The sequence below is a fragment of the Perissodus microlepis genome, chromosome 15 (assembly GCF_051167445.1).
Source record: "Perissodus microlepis isolate ML-2025 ecotype Zambia chromosome 15, ASM5116744v1, whole genome shotgun sequence".
Taxonomy (NCBI): domain Eukaryota; kingdom Metazoa; phylum Chordata; class Actinopteri; order Cichliformes; family Cichlidae; genus Perissodus; species Perissodus microlepis.
Window position 1 is genome coordinate 37,670,539 of NC_140475.1, and position 10,907 is coordinate 37,681,445.

At 44.3% G+C, this 10,907-nt stretch overlaps 1 protein-coding gene across 1 annotated transcript in view; it reads right to left on the reverse strand.

Moving 5' to 3' along the window:
• LOC146372647 (uncharacterized) overlaps positions 1-10,647 on the reverse strand; it is a 52,313-nt gene extending 41,666 nt beyond the window's left edge. Inside the window, exons 1-6 of the mRNA XM_084952575.1 lie at positions 10,395-10,647; positions 8,859-9,682; positions 8,685-8,765; positions 7,480-8,601; positions 7,240-7,369; positions 5,601-5,727 (exon numbers count right to left, since the gene is read on the reverse strand). Coding sequence (XP_084808701.1) covers positions 9,075-9,682; positions 10,395-10,467 — 681 coding nt within the window. The 5' untranslated portion in view covers positions 10,468-10,647 and the 3' untranslated portion in view covers positions 5,601-5,727; positions 7,240-7,369; positions 7,480-8,601; positions 8,685-8,765; positions 8,859-9,074. The remainder of the gene's footprint in view (positions 1-5,600; positions 5,728-7,239; positions 7,370-7,479; positions 8,602-8,684; positions 8,766-8,858; positions 9,683-10,394) is intronic.
• Positions 10,648-10,907: the final 260 nt, after the last annotated feature.

Below are 10,907 nucleotides of genomic sequence, written 5' to 3' on the forward strand. Positions count from 1 at the left end.
TGGACCGGAGCCTCCTGCCTGAGGGGAGCAGGTCAAACAGACTGTGTCCAGGGTGAGAAGGGTCAGCTGAGATCCGAGCTGCACGCCCCAGTGTCCTGGAGGTGTACAGGTCCTGCAGAGATGGGAGTCTGCAGCCAATCACCTTCTCAGCAGAGCGCACAACACGCTGCAGTCTCTGTTTGTCCCTGATAGTGGCTCCAGCGTACCACACGGTGATGGAGGAGGTGAGGATGGACTCGATGATTGCAGTGTAGAATTGCATCATCGTCCGTGTTGGCAGGTTGAATTTCTTCAGCTGCCTCAGGAAGTACATCCTCTGCTGGGCTTTCTTAATGACGGAGGTGATGGTGGGCTCCCACTTCAGGTCCTGGGTGATGGTGGTACCCGGGAAGCGGAATGAGTCCACAGAGGTGATGGGGGTGTCAGTCAGGATGATGGGGGGGAGTGGAGCTGTGTGCTTCCTGAAGTCCACAATAATCTCCACTGTCTTCTGGGCATTCAGCACCAGGTTGTTGTGGCTGCACCAGGACACCAGACGTTCAACCTCCCTCCTGTAGGCAGACTCATCCCCGTCCGAGATGAGTCCAATAACGGTGGTGTCATCTGCAAACTTGATTAGCTTGACAGACTGGTGGGTGGAGGTGCAGCAGTTGGTATACAGGGAGAAGAGCAGAGGAGAAAGAACACAGCCCTGAGGGGAGCCGGTGCTGATGGTCCGGGAGTCCGAGACATTCTTTCCCAGCCTCACATGCTGCTTCCTGTCCGTCAGGAAGTCAGTGATCCACCGGCAGATGGGATCAGGCACATTCATCTGGGAAAGCTTGCCTTGGAGATGGTCTGGAAGGATGGTGTTGAATGCAGAGCTGAAGTCCACAAACAGGATCCTGGCGTAGGTTCCTGGGGAGTCCAGATGCTGCAGGATGAAGTGTAGAGCCATGTTGATGGCGTCATCTACAGACCTGTTGGCTCTGTATGCAAACTGCAGGGGGTCCAGGAGGGGGGCCGTGAGGGTCTTGAGATAGGAGAGAACCAGGCGCTCAAATGACTTCATGACCACAGATGTCAGAGCCACAGGTCTGTAGTCATTTAGCCCAGTGATCCTAGGTTTCTTGGGGACAGGGATTATGGTAGAGGACTTGAAGCAGGCAGGCACATGACATGCCTGCAGTGAGGAGTTGAAAATGCCAGAAAACACTGGGGCCAGCTCGTTTGCACAGTGTCTGAGGGTGGCAGGAGACACACCGTCTGGGCCGGGAGCTTTTCGAGCATTCAGACTCTTAAACTGCTTCCTCACACCTGCTTCATGAATATGAAGAGTTGTGGTGTGAAATCCTCTTTTGTGTGGGGTGAGGAGGGGGGTGTTCTAGGTGAAGTGTTTGAAGGTGGTGATGGCTCTATGGAGGGGGGAGAGGTGGGGGAATGAGTGTCCAAAGTGTCTCTATTGTTGGGGCCGTTGGAGGTGTGAAGGCTGCCTGATGGCTCGTCAAAACGGCAGTAAAAGTCGTTAAGGGTGTTGGCCAAGAGCAAGTCATCAGTGGAGTGGGGGGTTTTAGGCTTGTAGTTGGTGATATTCCTAAAACCTTTCCACACAGAGGCCGAGTCATTCTCTGAGATCTGCTGCTGCATCTTCTCAGAGTGCTGGTGTTTAGCAATGTCCACTTCTTTAGTGAACCTGTACTTGGCCTCTCTGTAGCAGTCCCTGTCTCCGCTTCTGAACGCCTTTCTCTTTTCCAGCCACAGCTTTTTGAGTTTAGGAGTAAACCAGGGTTTGTCATTGTTATAACTCACCCTGGTGCGTGATGGCACAATGCTGTCCTCACAGAAGTGGATATAGGAGGTGACAGTGTCCGTAAACTCGTCCAAGCTGTTAGAAGCAGCCTTCATTGTGTCCCAGTCTGTAGACTCCAAACACGTGCGAAGCTCCTCCACAGCCTCGTTGCTCCACAGTTTTTTGGTCCTCACGACAGGTTTGGAGAGCTTCAGCCTCTGTCTGTACGCGGGGATTAGGTGGATCATGACGTGGTCAGAAAGTCCGAGTGAAGCGCGGGGCACCGCACGATAGGCCCCGCTGATCGTGCTGTAACAGTGGTCTAATGTCCTCTCCTCTCTGCTCGGGCATTTAATATACTGCTTGTATTTGGGAAGCTCATGGCTCAGATTGGCTTTGTTAAAGTCCCCAAGAGCAATGATGAGAGAGTCCGGGAATGTCCGCTCCATGTGCAGTATCTGCTCCGCGAGTGCGCACTGAGCTGCCTGCGCATCCGCATCTGGCGGGATGTAAACAGCGGCCAGGATGAATGAAGCAAACTCCCGCGGAGAATAAAACGGTTTGCAGTGAATAAAAAGGTATTCCAGAGAGGAAGAGCAGTGCTGAGCAATCACTGTTACATCTGTGCACCAGCCACTATTAATGTAGAAGCAGACACCTCCACCTTTGGTCTTACCAGAGAGAGAGGCCTGCCGGTCCGCGCACAGCAGATGAAAGCCCTCCAGCTTGAGCGCGCTGTCCGGGATGTCCTCACAGAGCCACGACTCCGTAAAACATAAGACACAGGAGGAGGCAAAGTCTCTGTTCATGCTTCTCATCAGGGCCAGCTCGTCTATCTTATTCCTGAGTGAGCGTACATTGGAAAGGAAGATCCCAGGAAGAGCAGTTCGCAGTCCGCGTCTCCTCAGACGCACGAGTGCGCCGGTGTTCCAGATCTACTGGCGTTTAGATCAACTGGCGTTGGTCGAACAGATGTGTGGCAGTCTTGCGTTTCAGGAGCTGCTACCGACAAGCCAGCAAAAAAAACGCCAAATGTGTCATCTGTGACACTTGTGAGGTTATCTCAAACACACTCCGTCAGTCTTGATGCTGTTGAACAACAAAATGTTTAAAAATGTGGCGAGTTTACCTGGTGATATCCTCATGCGCGATGCGATCGCGAAAACAGCAAACAATTAACACCACGCCGATGTTGTTCACAGGACAGCAAGAGTAAACGATCGGGAGACTCTTGTCGTCGTTATCGTTCCCCTCGCACGTTTTATTTCTCCGGTTTCAGCGTTTTTGCTGCACAACTAAAGCGAGCAGTTTACTTTGTGCACTAACATGGACTTGAGTCAACCAGCGCCACCTCTGGCCAAGTGCCACAGCCTACAGCCAGATCAACTTGTGACACACATCTGCAGCACGTTTGAATTCGTTTCATGCACAACACATTTGTACCTTTCAATTGTGTCTGTCTGTGCGTCATGCAAATAAACCTTTGAAAAGAATGAAATGATATCATATATTTCTTATTGGCCCACATTTGTACAACATTCCAAATTATATATACAAAGTCATAGAAATCACCACTCCAATTGGTCATCATGATTTTAATATTCTCTTTTCCCATAACAATGAAATACGCCTTGGACAAATATAACACATCAATATTTCATTAGTGTTGTCACATCACATCCTGTAAGCAGAGTCTATCTGTGTCTTTTCTCTGGAAATGAATATTTCCAGCCAATATAGGCAATCCATCAACATGGCTGGAGAGTTGGTAGTTATATACAAGTCTGTATAAGTGTGGTTAATCTAATGAACATTTGTAAGGAGATGGCAGTTACTGTGAATTCACAGCAGTTACACAGTGATTAGTAATGAACAGAGCCAGTGAGAGTGAGTGGATTTAAGAAAGTCAGTGACTCAGGTGTGTCGATTGGTTTGTCATCTGTTTTTGAGACTGGAGGGGACGTAGAAATCTTTTGTTTTAAATCTTAGTTAGGAAGATTCCTGTTTTAAAACAAGCATTTTGTGTGAGAAATGCAAGAAGTACACCTGCAGAAAGCACACAGTTACATTCTGTCCATCACGTGGACAAAATCGAAAATGTTGAGCATTGAAAAACTGAGAACGTTGGGCAAGTTCAAAAGAAATGTGTGTGTGTGTGTGTGTGTATAAGAACGAAAAACCTTTACCAAATGGTTCCTAAAATAGTTATGGAAAGTCTAACTGTTGTATGTCTGTGTTCTACATGTTTATCTGATGGAAAATAAAGTTGCTATTGTTTTATTGCAGTTTCTTGACAATTCTGAGTGGATTTACACAGTACGGGTCAAAATGACCCACAACAAAATCAATGTCACCTTTTTGTTTGTCAACATAATACAAGGGTTAATTTCCAAAACTTCCATATGATCTTCAATTTGTAGCAGATACACTATCACATAGCAGCTGGAGCAGTCTCCAATGGAGGTCAGTCCACTGCTGCCACCTGTGGCCAAATACCATAGCCTACTACTAGATTAACTTGTGACACATCTGCACCTGCTGCTATGATCACATTGAGTAGAGGCTGAGTGGCTACACTTACCCCTGGTACATCCAGATCTACCCACAAACATGTTGAAAGATGCAATCCCAGCAATGTGGATTGTCAACACTAAAAACAATCAGTAAGCAAAGACAACAGGGATCAATTTTTTCTGTTTATTTAGCAACCACAACATTTGTAGTCGCCTTCTGCAGAGGGGAAGTCCACACACACTGTGTGGTACCACTTCCCACAGAAGGTGCATTCAATCTGCAAGAAAAATTAGATTGTCAGAGTCATTCATCTGAAGTCAGGCTCTTGAGTAAAGCAACTAAACATGTTACAGTGTGCAGATACTGCATATTTCTGTGCAACAGTCTTATCTGTGTATCACTTGATGTTTCCATGCGTCCTTTAGGTGCTCTAGTGTCTTTAGAGTGCAAAGGCATGCAGGTCACCTGAACTATAATTCCACTGTCGGTGCATCAAAGTGACATGTCACCCAGTGATGTTGAAGTAACCCAGTCAAGGTGCTTCCATCTGAGGTATTGATTTCGTTCTCTTACCCATGCTAACGACATGTGATGTTACAACACTGGTGAAATATTAGTGTGTCTATATTTGTTCACGAGGAGTCACGATTACGGTGACTATCAAAATCGTCGATGACTAATTTAATAGTCGACGCGTCATTTGAAGCTTTGTAAGATCACAAAAGACGCAGGAATAAGTAGTAGGATTTAAGAGTGTAATAACGGACTTTTAGAGTTTTATTTTATTTATTCTGCAATGCTTCATTACTCACTAATGTTACAAATGTTGAAAGGTAAAAGTGTTCAATAAAATCCTAAATATTGCAAATTGCTGTAAGAAGTCAGTTCTTCTTTCGCTGCTTTAGGACACATCCCATTATATTGACTACTGTACACACACTACTTAATATTTAAGGTACAAAAAATACTGGTTTCTGTGCATGCATCTGCAGTGAAGGTGTGTGTTGTTTTGCCATGCAGCTTTTACTTACTTAGGCGCAATCAAGCACTCTTCTTCATTTTGCCTACCATGAAGTCAAGCCAAAGAAACAAGAAAAGAAAAACGATTTTTCTGGTATCTGAAGTATAACAGTTCCCTGAACTACCTCTGATAGTGTCCTCATCATCATAATATTCCCTTTATTTATGATTAGTTATCTTTATCTTCAGAGGTGTGGGTGACAGTTTTAGTGTTTGCTTTAAAAAATAAAAAACAACAAAAACTCAAAACAAAAACTTGAAATATATATATTCTATATACATATATAGAGATGCTCACTCCTGATTGGACACTGAGCTGCACCACCTTCTCCTTCACTCCTCCACCTTGCTGTCCTCTGTGCTCTCTCTCCTCCATCTCCAGGGAACAAATCAGAGTCTGAGCACCAAACCTGTGGACTGTTAGTCTGCAGATAAGAAGGAAAACACACAGAATTCTCATGTTTGCCATTTTTCATACCGTATTATTATCGTATATTAGTTTACCAGTCCAACAGATTTATTTTCCCAAATGGATCATTACAGCTTTTGCCACACTGGTCCACTTGATTGTCAAAGTGTATTAGCTCTTTATTATTTCTTTCTTTTCTTTGAAATGATTACAATCAGAACGGACAGGACTGGGGGATGGGAAAGAGGAAGATGAAGAAAAGAGAAGTTGGGAAGATGCTCAACAGAAGGAGATGGAAAGCAAAAAAAATAGGAGAAGAGAGAGAAGACACTAAAAATCTGTTTGATCACCTGCTGGAAAAATAAAAACAAGCAAAAAGAGAAAAACACAGTAGCGAAACCACAGCAAAAACCAACATAAGCACAAGTTATAGTAAATAATAAATATCTCCACATCCCGGAAGGGTCCTGATCGAGCCACAGGGGCCATAAACTGACAGTTTATTTATAACTAGAAATAATAAAGCAGTTGACGTGTTTCAGGCTGTGACTTTTAGTATCTGTTGGTACTTCATCACTTTGAATAAGTGTAAGTCAACACCAGGCCGCACTTTCAGTCTTTCCATTAAACAAATGAACAAGAATCCATTGTTTTCACCATTAAACAATAAAATATGCTTCTTGACTCCTTGATGCAGGTGCCCACCTACGACCTGGTTTATTAATACTAAGCTAAAGAGGAAAGCAACTCACTGTAGTTCTCACAGCTCAGGACAAGCAGACACCTGATGTTGAGTGACTGAATGGAACTAAAACAAGAATTCATAATTATGTTTGTCTGCCATGAACACGTGATGATAAAACTCTGCATATGCAGTCAGGAGACTGATGACCTGTGAAATGAGCTGTTAGAAATGTGCAGATATGTGTAAACATTGATCAGCATTTAACATCCAGGATGGAGCAAAACTTCTGACCTGCATGTATGAGAACCTTTAATCACATCATCTTTGTAGTGAAATAGCTGATGACTCATTAAACGTTTCCATGTAATTTATCCACAGTGAAAAATATTCACTTTGCTGGATCTGAAAATCACGTGTTCATTTCATTAGACACTAGCAATACTATTAAACTGGACCTTATCATTATCATATAGCACTAAATGTGAAACTGTGTCATATAACAATCTATATATGTAATATGTGTTTGCCTGAATCTTCCAGCACAAACAGAAAGAGGAGCTGTTGTCTGAGTATCAACGCAAGTACACACCAGAAATCGTTCAGTAAAGACAAATTTAATAAATGAAAGCTGGTGAGAGGGCCTTTGATGTTTCTCTTTGGATCATCCTTCCATCCATTTCTTCAGCTTATCCAATTCAAGATTGGAGCCATCCCAGCTGTTATGGGGCCAGAGGCGGGGGTACTACCTGGACAGGTCAGTCTAACACAGAGAAACAGACAACCATTCACACTCACATTCAACCTAACTGCATCTCTCTGGACTGTGGGATGAAGCTGGAGTACCTGGAGGGAACCACAAAGGCCCGAGGACTGTCTTGCTCTCAGGTGACGGCCGTTCACGCTGCTCTGAACACTCTCAGTTGTCTTTGGATCATCCTGTTGTTTGTCTCCCAGTGTCGTTACTGCTCCTCTCCTTTCAAAGACAAACACCAAATAACACCAAATGAGAGTGAATCACTTCAGAACAACGTGAACACTCCTGGTTATTGTGAGCAAACGTCATAACAAGATGAATATATTTACCATTTTACTGAGGGAAAATCTTCTGTGTGGTGTTTCTTCTCATCTTGGCTCTTTTTCCTGACACCCCGTCAAGTCTGTGACAAGTCTGTGACTTGACAGGCCCACCACCCCGTGCGGGTGGTGGGCCTGCGGGAGGATGGGCCCATGTCTCCTCTTCGGGCTGTGCCCGGCCGGGCCCCATGGACTAAGGCCCGGCCACCAGACGCTCGCCCTCGGGCACCCTCCCTGGGCCTGGCTCCAGGGCGGGGCCCCGGTAACCCTATCCCGGGCAGGGTAAACTGTTCCCTCGATATTCTTTTCATAAGGGTCTTCTGAATCGCTCTTTGTCTGGTCCCTCACCCAGGACCAATTTGCCATGGGAGACCCTACCAGGGGGCAAAAGCCCCCAGACAACATAGCCCCTGGGATCCCTGGGACACACAAACCCCTCCACCACGATAAGGTAGCGATTCAAGGAGGAGAAAATCCTGGATAAAGGATAATAATTAATAACATCATCAAAACAGACAAACCTGAAAGAATTGCTGATCAGAGCTGTGACAGAGTCACAGATTAGTTGGATGTATACTTATCTTTCACAATGAGAGCGTTTGCATAGACGTCTCTTCAGGTCTTTTTATTGTTTTCTTTCTGGAGAGGAAAGTGATGAGACTGATGAGGAAATACCAAATACAAAGACTGACAAAGGGAACTGAAAAAGTCTAACCAAAACCTATACTGGGGGAAAACTGTAGGAAACAGAACTACTGAGGCAAGGAAACACGAGGGGACGGAGACTAACACTCTGACAAGGGACAAAGGGAGACTGACACAATATTTACACACAGGAGGCTGATTATGGGAACTAAGGACACATAGAAACACAGCTGAACCGAATAAGAAATGAACAACAAGTCGAAACAAACTCTAATGACAGTTCAACAAGTTTCTAAACACAACAAATAACTTTCAGGATGTTTCAACAATGTGTAAAATGAGTTCTTATCTTTTTTTGTGAGAGGGCCTTCAATGTTTCTCTTTGGATCATCCTTCCATCCATTTCTTCTGCTTCACCAATTCAAGATTGGAGCCATCCCAGCTGTTATGGGGCCAGAGGCGGGGGTACAACCTGGACAGGTCAGTCTAACACAGAGAAACAGACAACCATTCACACTCACATTCAACCTAACTGCATCTCTCTGGACTGTGGGATGAAGCTGGAGTACCTGGAGGGAACCACAAAGGCCCGAGGACTGTCTTGCTCTCAGGTGACGGCCGTTCACGCTGCTCTGAAGACCCTCAGTTGTCTTTGGATCAAATAACACCAAATGAGAGTGAATCACTTCAGAAACACTCCTGGTTATTGTGAGCAAACGTCATAACAAGATGAATATATTTACCATTTTACTGAGGGAAAATCTTCTGTGTGGTGTTTCTTCGCAGCGTGACTCTTTTTCCTGACTTTTAGAAACAAGAGGCAGAAAAGAAAGAATAAAAGTTAAAACCTCGACGATTTTCAAATATTTTAGGACATTATTTTAGAAACAACCTTAAGCACTATTTACTACTTACCACTTTGTTCAGGCTTGCTGACGTTCGACATGCTTCACTGTATATTATAATCTCAAGCGCTTCCTTGCTTGAGTCGGGCTCCGGATGCTGCTCTCTTCCTCCGCCTTCCTCTTAGCACGCTTTGCCGACATATTTAGAACACGGCAGAGCACCGAAGTGAGAACTCTGCCGTCCGCGCTGTAGTCTGTTACTCTCCAGCGGTTCTTCATCTCAGTGTCCTCTGTTCGGTAAACAGTGGAGATGACTCTTGTGATGGGGAGGCCGTCGACAGTCAGGGTGCGGACACAGTTCCTCCGATCTGCCTTCAGCACAGCAAGATCTGCTTTCTCTGGAAGAACTGGAGTCAGGAAGCGTGGATGAGAGCTGGAGCCCGCAGGCGGCAGCATCATGCCAGCTGGTGAGTCTGTAGGAGGAGAAGGAGTGGTGTTCTCTCTCTGGCTCTGCCTCACATTGACAAATGGTGTCGTCACCTGGTCCCGGTAGGACCATCCTTTAAAAGGTATGTCAGGAAAGTCCTTGGACCCAGTCACCAGGTTATGGTAAAGAGTGAGGACCAGGGGGGGCATGGAGTCCAGATGGCTCCTGTTCAGTTCACGGTTCCTCAAGTTAATGACGACCATCTGAGGTGCAGTGACTGGACTCACCAGATCAGCTACGAGAAAGCAAAGCGTGCGTCTACGTTAATCATGTGATCACACAAATTAAAGCCTGAATTTAAATTGTCCAGACATGGCTTTACATCATCATAAGCTCTTCCACACACAAACAGTAAGAAGCTCCCAGCAGAACTCATTGTTTATGAAAGCCTTCACATTTTTCACCTGGTAAAAGTTTTCATGTTGTGTAAGGCTGCATGGACTTTCACTGAGGTTTTAATACGCATTCACATTAAGGAGTAATATCTTCATATTAGTTGAGCATCGATATTTTGAGAATAAAGCAGCTACATTTAGGTGAGAAACCTCCCACCTCCTTATTGCAGGCACACACTGTTTCAATCTCAAACTCATCCAGCGACTCTGTGAACTTTTAAAACTCCATTCTCCAGCTTTACACATTCACAATCTATGAAACTTTCACGTATAACTCAGCGCCAGCAGCCCAAACATGTCAACTCAAACCCTCTACATGCAAAAACGGCCCGCGCGCTGACGTCAGCGTCCTCCAATGCCTTAGCAATTAAAAAAAAACATGGCGCTATCTTTATAGTGTACTGGCACACGTTAAAATTGATGTTACTCAAGTATGAAACATCTCATCCTAAATGTTAACACTCATGAAGTCCTACTTCCAAACAATAAAAGACAAAAATCTAAGTTGTATTTGTTTGCTAGCACTCTGACATATTAGCCTGCTGTACTCACCATAGCGTTGATCTAGCACCTCCTCAATGAAAAGGGAGAGCAGGTGCATCTCGCGACTGAAGTTTGAAGTCATTTTGCAAATCCTTCTTGAAGATTTTCAAACGTTAGCTGTAGTTTGAAAAATCCGAGTTTTCACAGCACTAGTGGGAAAAAGCTCCTGTTTGCGCTCAAACGTGAAACCCGAATTCCCATTTTGCCTCCTGCTTTTATACCTGCACTCAAACACGTCATCATCACCATGACACCCAGTGTCACCGAAAATCAATTGTATATATTTAAAATAAAGTTCGTCTAATTATCATAGTTTTTAAAAAATATATATATTTCTCATTTTATTTTACTGTTTTATTCATCCTTTTTAAAAAATATATTGCCAAACTTTGTCGTTTTAATTCTTTAAAAAATCATTAATTCACCAGTTTACAAAAATGAAGATCGATATCTGAAATTTAAATTAATAAATAAATAAATAATTACAATTGATAATGGATTTTTAGCATTAAAGAATAGTTT